General features: G+C 42.0%; 1 protein-coding gene across 1 annotated transcript in view; it reads left to right on the top strand.

Moving 5' to 3' along the window:
- The window catches only part of ITGA8 (integrin subunit alpha 8), a 175,996-nt gene that overhangs the window by 150,310 nt on the left and 7,253 nt on the right, over positions 1-18,433 (top strand). Inside the window, exon 28 of the mRNA XM_054020579.1 lies at positions 2,118-2,219. Within this exon, the coding sequence (XP_053876554.1) occupies positions 2,118-2,219 (102 nt within the window). The remainder of the gene's footprint in view (positions 1-2,117; positions 2,220-18,433) is intronic.

Below are 18,433 nucleotides of genomic sequence, written 5' to 3'. Positions count from 1 at the left end.
TGAGAGAGAACAAAAACTAGCTAATTGAAAACTGAGTCTTGTGAAAGAAACAAAGCTCCAAAATGTGCCCTGGATGGACAGAAAGAAAAAGGACTTTCTATATCCTCTCCTGGGAAAGGACAGTGAGGGTTCAGAATAAAAATTAAACACAAATACAATTAATGGAAGAAAATGAAATATAATAACTGTATTATGGGATAGAAAGGATTTCAAGATAATCCAGGACTATGATGTATAAGATACAGAATGAGATCACAAAGAGTGTCAGAAAATGGGGAGTATTGTGTTTCTTTTTAAAGTGGGTTATTAAATAAAACTATGAATTGAAAAGAACAGAACTGGCTTTCTTTACTTCTCAGCTAACTCTAGAGAGTGCGGAAAGTTCATAAGTGTTTGAGGGAATGAGGGGCTAAAAGAAAGTGAGCTTTGGATTGTATCAGGTAACAATTATACTTGGCTCATGTTACTACGGTAATTCAGACTCCATGCCAGTTCATTCCTTGGCCACTCAACATAGTCTGCAAGCAGCTGGTGCCAAATTTTAGGGTAGCTTTGGTTACGAGGTCCCCATTTTTATATAAATCAACAGTACACACTCATCTGGAATACTGTGTTAAGTTCGCTCACTCCTCCATCTCAGAAAGATTATAACAGAATTTGCAGCATAGGCTGCACGAATGATGAGGGGGCATGGAAAACCTCTCTTACGAAGAAAGAATAAAAAGATTAGGATTGTTTATCTGAGAGAAGAGACAAATGAGAGGGGACACAGTAAAAGGAAACAAAAAATAAACGATAAAGAGAAGGTTGATCTGGAACCTCTGCTCTCATGAACAAGAACATTCACTGAAACTGAAAGGTGGCAGATTCAGACTGATGATAACTGAAATGCTTTCTCACACAAAGCATGATTAGCCTGTGGATCTCATTGTCATAATATATCTTTAAAGCCAAAAGCTCTTAACAGGATTCAGAAAGGGATTGAACTATAGTTATGGAAAACAAGAATACCCAGAGCTATAATAGTAGATGCTTTTAAAAAAAAGTCAAGAGTTTTCTAAGGGATATAAACTTTCCTACTTCAGGGCTTAAGCCAATCTCTGACTAATGGGGCTTAGCAGGAAACTTTTGCATGGGACAGGTTATCCCCTAACTGCCTACAGCAAGTCTTGCACTTTCCCCTGAGAGATCTAGTGGGAGACTCACTGACAGGATATTGGATGAGACAGACCCTTGTTTGAGCCCATGTAGGCAATTCCTATATTCCTTTGACCTTTAGGAAATGGGCTGAAACCATTTCATCTAAAAGTTCCAGAATGAACTTCAGCTGGTAACAGTTTTTTGTTGCTTCTGACCTGAACCAGATTAAAAACCATGGTATCCAATAAAGACAGACCATCTCTAAATTAAAGAATCTTAATTAAAGGAGGGATGCATTTTGAATAGTAAAGGTCAAGCAGCATGTCTGGGGTTTTCTGTAGTGAGCAAAGGAAAGACCAAGTAAAACTGCTATTGATGGGACTTATATAGTGCTACATGACCATTCTGCATTCCTATTGCAATTGCTGATGGACTTTAAAAATACAAATAGTTTTGTTTATATTTTTTTGAATCAGTTTTATGTTAAAAGTACCAAAATGGGTAAATTAAGCTAAGCATGCTTATTTCTATAGTCTTGGACTGTCATTCTTCATTGAGATGGTATGGCCAATTCATATTAGATCAGCAAGGAATCCTAACTCCTTCCTGACAGTCTGGAAATCTGAAGATGCACAGAGCTTTTTCTGAGATTGGAGATTAAAGGCTACATTTCAGAACTAAACATAACATGTGCACTCACAAAACCCCATCTTTGCCCTCACAAATCTTCTATTGCACTGGTAAATATGTGCACTTTTTGCAGGTGCATCCCTCATCACCTCCTTTGAAATGCATGCAGTATTTAGGTTTTCAGCTTCACACTTCAATTGTTGTTGTCTTTGTATTGTGGTATCACCTGTAGGCCCCAGTACCATTGGGTACAACAAAGAGCTTGCAGTCAAAATATGTGATGTCTGTCTTTGTATAAATTTTAAAATTTAAATGTATTCCTTGTAAATCTTTTTTTGTATTTCCAGAGAAATAATTACCAGTATACCCTTTCTTCCAATGTGTCCTTTGAAGTTAAGAAGATGCCATATAAAGTGCAGCCAGCAAAACACCCTGAGGGAAGCATAGCAGTAAGTATCACAGAAAATATGTTAAGATTTAAGCACATGAATTACTTTGGTCATCCTGATCACAGTGAAGGTTTTCTATATGTATGGAAAAGCAAAACCAGTATTTCCTATGTTTCCGGTGTGAGTTCCTTGAATACTTTTACAATGAAACTTCCTTATTGCTCATCTGTACATAAAGCTGATATGACAATGAACTCCATTTTAAATGAATTACTGTTTTTTAACAAATTGTAGCTTTGTGCATTGCTTTAACTTCAATGCTGTTAGACTTTTCATGCAGAAAAATCTTTGTACCATCAAACCCAACTCTAATTACCTCTGTAACGTCTTATTGTGGGCAAACAATCTGAAGGGAAAACCTTGTATAACTTTCACCATCTTGTCTCTGTTATGTTCATTGTTTTTAAACATGTTACTGGTCTCCTCCCAATCAGCAGCATGCCTCAAGGGTAGAAAGTATGTTCCACCCATAGAACCCTCTGTCCTTGTTTGTCATGGAGTCACTCTTATGTCCTGATTTTCAAAAAGGCCTCCACTCATCCTCTGGATTTCCACCCTCAAATAATTGCAGGCTTGTGATATCTAATTCATCATTTCCCCTTAAAATAAGGTAGTTAGATTTCTAGGAGCACTCCTTCCCCCCCCCCCCTTACTTTTAGAGAGGGGGAGGTTTAAGTGAGCCTGGGTTATTGGGGAAAGTGGTTCTGGGACTAAATTTTTTTGTCATGACCAGAGCAAGGGCGGTCAGAACAGTAGTTGGGAATCAGGCCAAGGTGGGTACCAGAAGGTCAGAGTCTGAGACGGGCCAGAGGGCAAACCCAGAGTCTGGCGTCAGGAGGCAGGCAGGGTCAGAAGCAGGAGTCTGGTGGCACTCACATGCAGGGTCTGAAGCAGAGCCAGGCAGGCAGTCTGTGTTGTTGCTCAGACAGCTCCCTGTCATGGTGCCAACCAGTCAGTGGGCTACAAGGAGCTATCACTCAGGTCCTGCTGGGTATTTCCTACCGAGCCCAGTCTCACAGGATCCTCCAAGGGGAGCCCAGCCTAAGTGTCCTGTGATGATGGGGAGGCATCAACAGCCCAGAAATCCTATGGTCCTAGGTTCTAGACCTGCAGGTTCTTCCATCATTTTGAGAGACGGGAAGCTGGAGTTTGAAGGTAACCAAGTTAATCTGCTGGAACTAGTGGTCCAGGTTGTGGGATGGTCTCCTGGTCTGGAGGTGTTTGTCAGCGAGCCATACCTTTTGGCCTACCATAAATACTTCTAAGTGGTTTTTGAGTTCTTCCTGAATCAGATGCATCTATTGGAGCCATTCAATGGCAGCAGGGTTTGGTGAGGCTGCTGGTAACGTTGGGGGGAACTGTAATTAGCAAAGAAGGGGCTCTGACCCATAGAGGCATGGTCAGTGTTATTGTAGGAAAACTCTGCATATGACTAGACCAATTGTCTTGATGGTAATTTATGAAGCACCTCAAGTACTGCTCCAGTACTTGGTTCACCTGTTGTTCATCTGTTTGCGGGTAGTATGTGATGGAAGTGGATATCCAGACATCCAGTAGCCTGAATGCTTCACCCCAGACGCAAGAGCTGAATGGTGGGCCTCAGTCAGAAACTGTGTGGTCTGGGAGTCCATGCAGTCGGCCCATATTGTGCAGTAGAAGCTGGGCGATTGTCTTGGCAGAAGGCAGCTGGTTGCAGGAGATGAAGTGGGTCATTTTGGTCAGGTGGTCCACAACCATAAGACTACATTGTGACCATCAGATGGTGGGAGTTCCATGATAAAGTGTAGGTTGATGGCAGACCATGGCCTAGCTGGAGGTACCAAGGTGCCAAGGGGTCTCTTTTGGGATATCTCGGTACAAGCACAGCACTCGCAAGAGTCCACGTATGTTTGGACCTCAGCTCACATGTGAGGCCACCAGAAAAAAATGGGTAATCATGCAAAAGGTCTTCCAGCAGCCAAAGTGACCCACCAGTGGAGCACCATGGCACAGTCATAGCACTTCCATTTGGGGGCACCCTCAGGACACATGCACACTCATCAACGTACATTACCCCATCCCACAAGGAATAGCACATCTTGGCCCCTGATGGCAGGGCATGCGTCCCTTGAGCAAGCAGGTCTTCCTTTGAGGTGGACTGGATGAGGGAGAGCAGGTCTTGCTGAATTGTGTTGCTGGCAAGGTTACCAGGCTTGAGGAGGTAAGGGCCTCAAAAGTCAGTTCTTTGCTTCCCCCATAGTATTCCCCTTCTGTGATAGAGGTACCTGCATAGATACCTACCTTGAAGTAGGTAGTCGTGAACTTGAACTGAGAAAAGAACAAGGCCCATTTTAGCTGCCTCTGTTTCAATGTTCAGGCCTTGCAGAGGTATTCGAAGTTCTTGTGGTCAGAGAAGACCTGTACTGAGTGCCAAGCCCCCTTGAGGTGGTGCCACCATTCTTAAAACACTATTTTTATGGTGAGCAGCTTCTTGTCCAGTATTTAATAGTTCATCTAAGTGGGGATACATTTCTGGGAATACAATGCACAAGGGTGCAGAACTGACTGGGGCCCGAGTTGTTGCGAGAGTACCACCTTTAGGGGCCACATTGGACACACTATAAATGGATGAGTCAGATCAGGGTGTGCCAGGATCAGGCTGCGGTCAAGGCAGCTGGTCAAATACAAGCTGGTCTTTGGGCAACCAAGCGAATTGCAGAGATTTGCAGAGGAGGGAAGTCAGGGGAGTTATTAATTGAGTAAAGTCAGCGATGAATATTCTATAAAAATTTGCAAAGTCCAGGAAGCACTGAAGTTCCCAGAGGGCCCAGCATGCTGTCTAGTTGTGGATGGCTTCCACCTTCTGTGGATCCAGGGCTGGTGCTTCCATTTAGGCGACCTAGGCGGTCGCCTAGGGCACCAGGATTTGGGGGGGTGGCATTTTGCCGTCCTCGGCAGCAATTCGACAGCGGGGGGTCCTTCCGCGCTCCAGGTCTTCGGCGGCAATTCTGTGGCGGGTCCTTCACTCGCTCTGGGACCCGCCGCCGAAGTGCCCCGAAGACCAGGAACACGGAAGGATCCCCCCTCCCCCGCCGCAGAATTGCCGACGACAACCGGGAGCGCGGAAGGACCCCTGCCTAGGGCTCCAAAAACCCTGGCGCTGCTCCTGTGTGCATCTATATGGATTCCTTCTGGGAAGATGATGCATCCCAAAAATTCAACGTTGGCCTGGTTGAAGGTGCGTTTTCCAGTTTGGCATATGACCTATGTTTCTGTAGTGTCCCCAGCACAGACCAGACATGGTGGTAGTGCTGCTCTAGGTTCTCAGAAAATACCAGGTAGATAATTACATATCAGTCCAGGATATCCCTGAACGTGATATTTATGAAATACTGAAATGTTACAGGGGCATTGATCAAGCCAAACAGCGTCATCAAGTATTCAAAGTGCCCATATCAGGTACGAAAAGTAGTCTTCTGTTCATCCCCAGGCTTTCTGTGCACTAGATCGTATGCCACCCAAAGATCTAGTTTTGTGAAGATCCTGGCAGTCGCAGGCAGTCCAGCAATTCCAGAATGAGGGGCAAGGGGTACCAATTACGTGGTCACTTGGTTCAATGTGCGATAGTTTAGACAGAGCCATAGTGACCTATCTTTCGTCTTCACAAAAAGGACTGGTATCCCCGCTGGAGAGAGATCTCTGAATGAAGCCCTAGGTGAGGTTTTCTTGTATATACCCACATGGTGCCTCCAGCTCTTGTTCAGATATGGAGTATATCGATCCATAGGGCATCTTTGCCCCGGGCTATAGGGGCAGTCATAGTCTCTATGTGGGGGTAGTGAGTCTGCATTCTTCTTCCCAAACACATCCAGGTAGTTGTGGTACTTGTCAGGGAGGCTGAGGTTCTGGCCTGGAGTCGCTCCCCTGCTTTCCGGGGTTCTGCTTCTGAGGGTCTCCTCCCATCCTGGGGCCTTGGGTGTGGGTCACTTGCGGGTTGATTGCTTCATTGGAGACACACTTTCTGACAGTATTGAGAGGAGAAGCTAATACTCCTCTGCCACCAGGAGATACATGGATCATGCCATTCCAACCAACAAATGCTGAGGATTATCAGGAAGAACAGGGAGCAGATCACATCAAAGCATATTGTTTTTCAGTGCCCTTCCGCTATGGCCTCTGAGGGGATGGTCTCCCCAGTCACACGTCCAGATGATGGGGTGACCCATCAATAATTTCCACCAGGTCTGGTGTGGATTTTGACTAGAAGGGGATCTGCAAGGTATTGGCTGCTTCATCATCTATAAAGTTGGCAGCAGCCCTGGTGTACTCATTGCTAGTTCTGGGGGGGATCTGCTGCACCTGTCCCAAGACCTAGGTGGGTGGGATTTTCCACACAGACTAGTTCATCTTTTACTTTATCATTGAGCCCCCAGCAGAACTGGTAAAGGTGGGCCACCTCATTCCATTCAACATCAGCCACAAACCATCGGAAGTAGGCAGCATAGGTGATGGCCGGCCTTTGCCTCTTGCAAAGCTTCCGGAGGGCAACCTCTGCAGAGCGGCCACAATGTGAGTCATCAGAGATGCTTGCAAAGGCTTGCAAGAGGGTGTCCCAGTCAGAGAGCACTGGGCTGTTCTGCTCCAACAGGGGGGAGGCCAAATCAAGCATGTCTCCTGAGAGCAGGCTGACTATTAGCCCTGCCTCAGTCTGGTCTGTGGGGTACATTTGGGGGCAGAGCAGGAAGAGAAGCCTGCATTAGTTCAGGAAACCTTGGAACTTCCAATAATCCCTGTCAAATCACCCAGGCAGTGGCATCGCAGTGGCATCACAGTGCCACAGATGGGCACACAGCATCACCACTTCTCCCTGCGAGTGTGCGAGTTGCTTGTGGAGTGAGCTGCGCCACCTGAGCCTGCCAGTGGGCTACCTGCTCACACAGGCTCTGTGCTTCCAATGCACAATGCGTAGCATGGGTCTTTAGTGTGAAGTTCTCGCCTGCAGACAGGTGACGTGGTCCTGCAGCTCATGGGCCCTCAGGGGGCTGCTGGTTGGAAGGCAGCCCATTCTCTCCATCATCTGTGAGGGGGTTGGATGGCTTTGGGGGCAAGGGTGAAGGTTGGTCTGAGCAAACTGTCATGAGTGGGGCATGAGCAGTCAGACCTAGTGGGAGTCGTGAGTCAGGCCGAGTCGGGTACCCGAAGGTTAGAATCTGAGACAGGCCAGAGATCAAACCAAGAGTGAAGCATCAGGAGGCAGGCAGCATCCAGCCTAAGCCTCCTGTGGTGATGTGGAGACATCAATGACCCGGAATCCTCTGGGGTCCCAGTTTCTGGCCCTGTGGGGTTTTACATTTTTGTTGTTGCCGAAGTACTAAATTTGGCGAATAAAGTAGAAGAGTCTGTTCATACAGATGTCCAATTTTATTTTTTAAATGAGCGCAAGGGAGAACTCATTGGCCAGTACTAACTGAAATAAATAAATAACATGTCAGTGCAACATAGGAACCAAAACCTGAATCCTTTTTGTTCCACATATTTAAGGAGGTTTATCATTCTCAGTCTTCCTCCTTTACAAAAGATATAAAATCAATCAATTCAAACCTAAAATTAAATCCTGAGCCAACAAAATATAATCTGTCTACCAATGAGTCCTATTAAGGAACAGAATATTTTCTGGCCCATAAAACCAGTATAGTGATATAGTTTTAGATTTACACAAGCAAAATGTAGTGTATGGGAGTCGAGCTATGGAATTTTTCTTCCTTTGGGTTATTTTTTTTTTTAACAGGTGCTTGTTGTATAGTTGATTTATGTTTAGGCTTGGAAACAGAGGGTGAAATCCTGGCCCAATTGAAGTCAGTGGCAAAACTCCCATTGACATCAATAGGGCCAGTATTGCACCCTGCAAGTTTTGATGCTCAATATACTGTGTTCATCCAGCGAGGTTCAAAGGCCCCAAGCTGAATGATAAATTTGGGTTATTTGTGTTTTCTGCAACGTGTGTTCCATTATAGAAACACATGTTGCACAGAACATTGTTGATCATACTGCATCCATCTGGTCTGAAGTGCTTTGCCACAGGTGATAGCCTGCTGTTCTCAACAAGTCTCAGATGATCTACTAAATGATCAGATAAGCCTTTTTTATTCTTTTACTCCAGTAGAATGCTTGTTATTTCGTGTAGATGATTTATGCACAATTCCTGTTATGGCAACTGTAAAATGTTGAAAAATGATAGTGCTTTTATGTCTTCTCCTATCTGACTATCACAGTGGATGTTTGCCAACTCTACAGCTTGATGTGATATGTGCACAAGATCTTTTGAAGTTTCACTTGTGAGAAGAATTTTTCTTGAAGTTCAGCAATACTTCATATTTTTTGCTCTTTCTGTAAAAGATCAGTGCTTGTGGTTTGAAAGTATCTATCCAAGGATTTATTTGGAAGTTTGTCTTTCTGTGAGATAGGGAAAGGGGCAGAAGGCTAATGATTGTAACATTTTTTAAAATCAATTTGCAACATGCTTATACTTCATAAATAACTTGCACCCTCCGTAGGCTTGGAGTTTAGGTAAGATATACTGTAATAAATACGGCATACCCCCAATATGCTACTACTGCTTATGTGGAATCTCTTTATTGGAGGTTTGTGTGATGGGTTCCCCCCAGGGTGCCACCTGGAACTGGGGTACCACTGAGCCCTCTGACCCACCAGCCTGGGCTCCCTCTCTCACTGTGCTGCTGTGACAAATTGCAGACCCAGGCCCGGGCCTACACTTTCACCAGCATACACACGGGTAGGGACACACCCAGCTGCAGTTACATGCAGACTCTTTGACCAGCCACTGCATGTGAACCAACAGTAGACAGACTACAGCCAAAATAACCACCAGCTTCCCAGCCTAGACCCGAGAGCTGTACCATCCTGCCCCGGTCAAAGCCCTAACCAATATGAATTTATTAACCAGTTTGCCGCCTCCTCAGTGTGGAGAGGAAATGCAACAGCCTTTGCCCCTTGAGCTACGATTTCCCACACACTTCACTCCAACTCATCAGTTTAGACAAAGCAAAAACAAGTTTATTAACAAAAGATAGATTTTAAGTGATAAGTGATAGCGAAACTGATCAAAGCAAATAAACAAAATAAACAAAAACGCAAACTAAGCCTACAATACTAGGATATGAATTAGCAAATTCTCACCCTGAGAGATGGTACAAGCAGGCTGCACTTGCTTTACAGCTTGGAATCACCAGGTCTTTCATACAGAGGCTAGGAATCCCTTTAGCGTGGGTCCAGCACTTTCCCCAGTTCAGTCTTTATTTCTCAGGTGTTTCCGGCGTCTTCTTGTGTGGGGAGTGAAGAATCACGGATGATGTCAATTCAGGCCTTATGTAGCTTTAGCATATGGCTGGAACCCTTTGTTCCAAAATTCAGTTTGTGGAAAAACACTGACATCCCAAGGTGGAATCCAGAGACATATGGCCTGTCTCATGACCTTGTGGAGTCATAGCAGCCATTACTTACAGGCTGTCTGGAGAGTTCTCAGGAAGGCTCACCAGGTGGGGGATAAGCTTCTCCTAAGGCCTATGGTTTTTCCTAAGGGCCCATTACTTTGAATGGGCCATTTCCCCACCCACTATCTAGACTGAAAGCATCTTGCCTAGTGGGTGTCACCCAGGTGTAACTACATGTGAAATACAGATACATAGTCAGTATTCATAACTTCAGATACAAAAATAATACATGCATACAAACAGGATATTGTATTCAGCAAATCATAACTTTTCCATTGACACTTCACATGACCCATCTTGTACAAAATGCATCATCATGCCATAATTATATAATAATAAAATCGCTGTGACGAATATGGGGTGCAGTGTCACAGTTTGCAAACATGATACCCCATTCTGTATGAGCCTCTGCTAATAGTGGATGAATAGTCCTTTTGAGTCACCAAGGGTATCACATCATCCATCCAGGATCTTCTTTTTCTGCCTCATGTTCTTCTGCCGCCAATTTTCCATTCCAGTGCCCATCGCCTGTGTTGGTTTCACAGTCTATTGTTTTTTTTAGAATTCTTCTGCAACACACCATAATTTGAAGGATCGTAGTTTCTTTATTATCAGTTGTTTGAATGTTCATGTTTCAGAGCTGCAATTTAACACAGACCAAAGGTGAGTTTTTAAGACTTGGAATTTAGTCTTCAGATTTACATCCTTTCTCATCAGATATTTACTCTTCCAGAATGTCCCTTTTGCTCTTGCTATTCTGGTGCTGATTTCAGTATCCAATCTTCCATTTTCTACAATGATTCTTCCTAAGTAGCAATAATTTCTAGTTTGCCATACAGCTCAGTCATTCATTGGGATCTTGCATGTTTTCCCAGTATCCTTGCATATGACCATAGTTTGCTCAATACATTACAATCTGTCAGAATTGATGGATACAAAAGTATTAAAATAATTATACAAACTAATTATACTGGAATCAGAAGGCGATTATAAAGGGAGATGAAAATGAAAATGGAGATCAAGAGAGGAGTCAGACAAGGTTGTTTAATGTCACCTTCTTGACTCAACATTTATAGAGTGTTTGATTAAATTAATTGAAGAAACAGAAGAAGGTATAAAGATGAATGCAAAATCGGTGAATAATTTCTCTGTGCAGATGACACAGTGCTGTTGGCTGATTCAGAAGAAGGTCTGATGAAATGAGTGGAGATTATAGTTTATACAGCAGATTTTTGCATATATTTAATTTTAAGTATGTAAATAATCAGCTAACTTCAATGGGAATATTGGTAAAGTTAAAATTAAGCATTTATATGTGTTTGTAGGATTTAGGGCATGGTATTTTTGTCATTGGATATGGTGCTTATCTTCTACATGGTTGGGAAAGAGGAAGGATGCTGGAAACGTAATTGATTCACCATTCAGTTACAATAAAACTAAATAGATCAGATGACCCTTAGGAACTGTTTACTCCTGCTCTTCAGTAGCACTCTATAATGGGGCCTGATCCTAAATCTATAAATGTAAAGTGGAATCTTTCCATTGACTTCAATGGGCTTTGAATCAGACCTGTATATTGTACAACTGGAAGTTCTTTCTTGCTGAAGGCTGTAACATTCAAGAGGAAATTGCCATTTTGGTATAGATATAATTATTGTAAATAAGATTTTATGCATTCCTTCAGTAATGTTTGCACAGGAAATTCTTTGTAGTAAAGACTGAGGTATGGGATTAGTATAGCTGGTAACTTCCTTGACTTTGGTTATGTGACTCTTGAGCCAGTTTTGTATTTGATAAAATAAAATTACTTTTCTTATCTTAAATGTATAATAGGATCTACCCAGAATGACTTTGGCATAGTTTGTTTGATCAATTTTTCTACAGTGAACAAAGTTGGTTTTAATACACTTTTTTTTACTCTTTTGTTTTAAACGGTGTTATACAGAATGAACTATTGGGTATGTTTATTTTAAATAGCCTTGTAATCCCTAAGAAGTCTGTTTACACAAGGCATTGTAATATGTAAACACAAATGTCAATATTAATTATGACACCAAGCTCAAGGGAGCTTTTACATATTGCTTTGGGCATTTTTTCAAAACATACAAGAACATTATACTGTAAATGTTTGATGGTTACATGTAGGAGTATTAAAGAGGTTATTTATGATCTATCAACCCCTATAAGAAAAATGATTAAAGATTAGATGAAAAGCAGATTAATTGGCTGTAATGTTATTGCAGTAGCAATAGCATTACAAGAATAACTAACTTAAAGCTACTGTTTCTTAAAATAGCAGATAAATCAGATAGCTATGAATAAGCTGGCATTTTAATAATAAAACTGTTTCCAAAAGGAATAAAGATAGAAGGTTAACATTGCAATGAGCATCCTATTTGGCACTATGATTTGCTTAGTTACTGGTACTTATTTAATGCTGGGAGTGCTCAACACTTTACATGACACAAAGATAAACACAGTTTCTGCATTTCCAACAGGACCATGACCTGTGAATTAATTAGCCTAACACAGGCAATTTCTAGGCTATAGTTTGGACCTGTCTGGAGGAAAACAGAAAGGTGCATAAACTCTGGCAAGTCATGTGTAAAAGTATAATTAGGCAGGCCAAAAAAGAATTTGAAGAGTGACTAGCAAAAGACAAAAACTAACAGCAAAAAAAGTCTAAGTACATCTAAAGCAGGAAGCCTGCCAATCAGTGGGACTCCTGGATGATCGGGATGCTAAAGGAGCACTCAAGGAAGACAAGGCCATTGCAAAGAAGCTAAATTTAATTCTTTGCATCGGTCTTCACTGCAGAGGAAGACAGGGAGATTCCAACACGACAGCCATTCTTTTTAGGTGACAAAATCTAAAGAACTGTCCTAGCTTGAAGTGTCAGTAGATGAGGCTTTGGAACAAATTGATAAATTAAACAGTAATAAACCAGATGGTATTCACCTAAGAGTTCTGAAGGATCCAAATATGAAATTGCACAATTACTAACTATATCGGGGTAGGCAACCTATGGCACATATGCCGAAGGCGGCATGTGACCTGATTTTCAGTGGCACCCACACTGCCCGGGTCCTGGCCACTGGTCCAGGGGGCTCTGCATTTTAATTTAATTTTAAATGAAGCTTCTTAAGCATTTTTAAAACCTTATTTACTTTACATACAACAATAGTTTAGTAATATATTATAGACTTATAGAAAGACCTTCTAAAAACGTTAAAATGTATTACTGGCACGTGAAACCTTAAATTAGAGTGAATAAATGAAGACTCGGCATACCACTTCTGAAAGGTTGCCGACCCCTGATATATTATGCAATCTGTTGCTTAAATCAGCCTCTGTATCAGATGACATGAGGATAGCTAATATTATTTTGATTTTTTTTAAAGTCTCCAGAGGCAATCTTGGCAATTACAGGCCATAAGCCTAAATTCAGTATCAGGCAAATTGGTTGAAACTTTAGTAAAAAAATGGAATTATTGGACACATAAATGAACATATGTGAGGGAAGAGTCAACACGACTTTTGTAAAGGGAAATTATACCTCACCAATTTATTAGAATTCTTTGAGGTTGCCAGCAAGTATACGGACAAGGGTGATCCAATTGATATAGAATCATAGAACCATAGGGTTAGACGGGACTGCAAGGGTCATCTAGTCTAATCCCCGGCTAAGATACAGGTTTTGTTGTGTTTCAACCATCCAAGACAGATGACTATCCAGCCTCTTTTTGAAAACCTCCAGTGAAGGCGATGCCACAACTTCTCTAGGCGGTTTATATAGTATAGTATACAGCTACATGTGAAAGGATTGGAATTCTTCATTTTACTTTAAATGTTGTTTTCTAGATTATTCCTAAACAGCATGCTTTATCAGAAACAACAGGAGCTTACTTGAAAATGGTTTGCTTAATTTCTATATGGCTATTTTAATGCACACTGGGAGAAATATCTCCTTAAATTTGTGATATCACTCTACCCTTTAAACTTTGCAACCCTAAAAATTAGTATACTTGACAGGAGGGTACCACTATACTTCAACTTTCAGAAAGCCTTTGACAAGGTCTTAGATCAAAAGCTCTTAAGCAAAGTAAGCAGTCATGGGGTAAAAGGGAAGGTTCTCTCATGGATCAATAACAGGATAAAAGATAGAAAACAAAGGGTAGGAATAAAGAGTCCGTTTTCACAATGAAGAGAGGTAAATAGTGGCATCCCCAAAGGATCTGTACTGGGACTGGTGCTGTTCAACATTATCATAAATGATCTGGAAAAGGGGGTGAACAGTGAGGTGACAAAGTTTGCAGATGGTACTAACTTACTGAAAATAATTAAGTCCAAAGCTGTCTGTGAGGAGTTACAAAGGAATCGCACCAAACTGGGTGTTTGGGCATGTCATAACTATAAAGAGAAGGGTAACAGCCCTCCTGTGTACAATACTATAAAATCCCTCCTGGCCAGAGACTCCAAAATCCTTTTACCTGTAAAGGGTTAAGAAGCTCAGGTAACCTGGCTGACACCTGACCCAAAGGACCAATAAGGGGACAAGATACTTTTAAATCTTGGTGGGCGGGGGGGAAGGCTTTTGTTTGTGCTCTTTGTTTTGGTGGTGGTTCGCTCTTGGAACTGAGAGGGACCAGACATCAATCAGTGCTCTCCAAGTCTTTCTGAACAAGTCTCTCATATTTCAAACTTGTAAGTAAACAGCCAGGCAAGGCATGTTAGTTTTATCTTTGTTTTCTCACCTTGTAAATGTACCTTTTACTAGGGTGTTTACCTCTGTTTGCTGTAACTTTGAACCGAAGGCTAGAGGGGGGTCCTCTGGGCTCTTTAAGTTTGGTTACCCTGTAAAGTTATTTTCCATCCTGATTTTACAGAGATGATTTTTACCTTTTTCTTTAATTAAAAGCCTTCTTTTTAAGAACCTGATTGATTTTCCCTGTTTTTTAGATCCAAGGGGGTTGGATCTTGATCCACCAGGAGTTGGTGGGAGAAAGGAGGGGGGATGGTTAATTTCTCCTTGTTTTAAGATCCAAGGGGTTTGGATCTGTATTTACCAGGGAATTGGTGAAGAGTCTCTCAAGGCTACCCAGGGAAGGGAATTAGTACATTGGGAGTGATGGCAGCAGACCAGATCTAAGCTGGTAGTTAATCTTAGAAGTTTTCATACAGGCCCCCACATCTATACCCTAAAGTTCAGAGTGGGGAAGGAGCCTTGACAGGGCAACAAAATGGCAGATGAAATTCAATGTTGATAATGGAAAGTAATGCACATTGGAAAAAAATAATCCCAACTATGCATACAAAATTATGGGATCTAAATTAGTTATGACTCAAGAAAGAGCCCTTGGAGTCATCGTGGATAGTTCTCTGAAAACATCCACTCAATGTGCAGCAGCAGTCATAAAAGCAAACAGAATGCTTCCATTAGGAAGGGGATAGATAATAAGACAGAAAATATCATAATGCCGCTATATAAATCCCTGGTACTCCCACACCTTGAACATGCATACAGTTTTGGTCGCCCCATCTCAAAAAAAGATACATTTGAATTGAAAAAGCTACAGAGAAGGGCAACAAAAATGATGAGGGGTATGGAACAACTTCTATACGAGGAGAGATTACAAAGACTGGGACTATTCAGTTTAGAAGAGTGATGACTAAGAGGGGATATGATAGAGGTCTACAAAATTATCAACGGTGTAGAGAAAATAAATAGGGAAGTGTTCACATAACACAAGAACCAGATATCACCCAATGAAATTAATAGTCTCCCACCCGCTCTGCGATTCAGCAGCTCCCCCAGCAATGTAACAGACAGAAAATCACAATGGCCTACTGCTGCATCCCTGATGTGAATCCCTTCATCATGACAGAGAAAAGCACCAGGCATTTGTTCAACATAGGGGAAAAAATTAGTATTGGCTATATTTAATGTGTCAAGTGGAATAAAATGTAAAGTTTATCAAAATGTAATGCTGAACAATTGGTGTCTAACACTGTTGGCATTTCTTATGTGGGGGGAGGGATAGCTCAGTGGTTTGAGCATTGGCCTATTAAACCCAGCGTTGTGAGTTCAGTTCTTGAGGGGGCCACTTAAGCTTCTGGGGCAAAATCAGTACTTGGTCCTGCTAGCAAAGGCAGGGGACTGGACTCAATGACCTTTTAGGGTCCCTTCCAGCTCTATGAGATAGGTATATTTAAATCTGTCCTAAATCAAAACCGTAAGTAAAAACTGTTTGTGGAGAGTGTGCATGACATATGGCCACTGTGTAGATATTAGAATAAGGAAGGCAAAAACTGGAAGGATATTTTGTTCTTTCTCCAGCATCAGCCTCTTCCGTGGGTGTTCAGAGCCTGCAATCTCAAATTGTCTATCAGTGACTGCATTATTAGGCTTTGTGAAGTGTGCAGCAGGAACACAGGGTTGTTATGTTTTAATGCTAGTGTGAGTGCAGGCTTTGTATAGGCACAACTAGGATTAAGCATTTGGCATAGTCCTTCCCATTGAGAGGAAGTAAATTTCAAACAGTTTGCACAACCACTTCTTTGCTTTCAAGAATACAAGGCAAAGAGGTGCATGGGGTTGGTGGAGAATGGGCATGGGTGAGGAGACGTGGGTTTAAGTGTGATGTATAGCATGCAAATAAAGCCTTTAGCTGTGCATTCCCTTCTCTGGCCTTACTCCTGCTACAAGATTGGCATAATTTGGTGACCATGCAGCAGCACTCTCCTTAATAAAAGACCATCTTCCCCTACACTGCCTGACTTATGCAACACTCTGCACCTGCACAGGATTAAGGCTTTTTATTGATGTTACATAATTTGTAAGCTCTACAGAGACTGATAGGAGGATGGCACAGCCTTGCGGCAAAGGGAAAGGGTTGCAGCTCCCACTCAGACTGGCAAGGTGATAATTGGTTCACAATTCATCATTATTTATTATTTGTATTAGTGGAGCACTCAGAAGACCCAATTAGGAATGGTACCCCATTGTGTAAGATGCTCTGCCAAAACCATAACACACCTTACCTAACCTAACGTGTTTATGAGCTAAATTGGGACAAGGTACAACAAATGAGTGCAACAAACAAATGAAAGGGATGGGTGAGAGGGGATAGGGTGATAGGAGCCAGTAGTTACATAAGCGAGCTATGGGCCTGATCCAAAGCCTGTGGGGGTCAATGGGATTCTTTCCATTGATTTCTGTAGGACTTAAATCAGGCCCTATGTGCACAATTAGATGGTCATGACTTATTTAAAGGTATTCTTAAACAAAAAATAAAGCAGCTAGCTGTAATGTCTACTGGCCACTTGCCTAGCCCTCTAGTAATTTTCTTGTTAAAAATGTGCAGTGTCAATAAACTGTCACCAACTGGCTCTCTACCTATCCATACATAACTGGCTAATTTCTTGTAGGTGTACTGTCTTTTTTTTTCATATTGCCCTGTTACAATTGTTAATATTATCCCTCGTGCAATTTCTTAGACTCCTGGGCCTACTGCATTTAAGTACCCTGCATTACTGCTTACACTAGGAGTGAATTTAGCTCAAGATATCAAGATCAGCGATGGCTTTATCACAACAATTTTGCAGGCAAATAAGTTTTCTCTGAGTCCATCATATTCAGGCTGATCAAAGGTGCTACTTAGATCAGCTTCTGGTTGTGAATTTCAAAGGTTTCTTGACATGCCTGTAGGTCTTGCTTTACTGCTTCTTTCTTGGCACCGATAGCCTCAGACAAGTAACACCAGTACTAGGGCCCAGTGCTGCACCCCTTTATAAAAGCAATTCTATTGAAGTCAAATGAATTACACCAGTGTGGAACTGATGTATGTGAGGTTGGCCACAGGGCTATAGTCTTTGATCATATTCAGACAGAAATATTGCTCCTTGCTCGTGAAGTATTGGGAATCAAGAACTTTTCCAATAGAGACAGCACTTTCTTTCAGATATATCTTATCAGTCTAGCTCTCTCTTCTTGGGCTGTCTGTGAGGTTTTCTTTTTCTTTTTTTTTACCCATTCTTATCCCTTGCTCAATACTTAATCTGAGCCTACAAGATTTACCTCAGGGTTCCCACCATAATTTTTAAGCAGCAGAGAGAAATTCTTCTCCTCATTAGGCAGTTCCTTGCTGTTTTACAGATTTTGTGCAGCCACTCATCTCTGCAACTCATGACTATTTTGGCCAGATAGGCCTTTTTTACCAATTCATTGTTATCATGACAGAGTTTTCTGTGTGCAGAGTCACTGCAGACAGAGCAGCTGACCTTGCTCTCATTCTTGCGGCCCTTGCATTTTAATGCCGGATACAGTATTGCTGTGCGACACAAGGAAAGCCATTCAAAAATATTTATTAACATATTAAACTAGGAGGCCTCCCCGGTTACTGCTGAACCAAGTGGTGTAGAAAGCCTACAACATTCTGCAATGCCCAATAGGATGTGAAAAATACTACAATGGTGGAATTGTTTCCTTTTACCCCGCTATGGGGGGATGGGGGTGTTTGGAGGGTAGTGGGAGTTTTGTGGTGTTTATTTGAGAAAGGAAACAAATTTCACTTAATTTAATTGGATAAAGAATATATGATTTTTTGCATATTTGCATCCAAATTCCCATGGAGCATGTTTACAAATGAATGCAGTATCAGGGTTCAATAAGTGTGCCCAGCTGCAGTGGAGAAGCATGGTAGCTGAATGTGTCCATTGCAAGAT

The sequence above is a fragment of the Malaclemys terrapin genome, chromosome 2, assembly GCF_027887155.1.
Source record: "Malaclemys terrapin pileata isolate rMalTer1 chromosome 2, rMalTer1.hap1, whole genome shotgun sequence".
NCBI classification, from domain to species: domain Eukaryota; kingdom Metazoa; phylum Chordata; order Testudines; family Emydidae; genus Malaclemys; species Malaclemys terrapin.
This window is presented reverse-complemented; position numbering and strand designations above follow the sequence as displayed.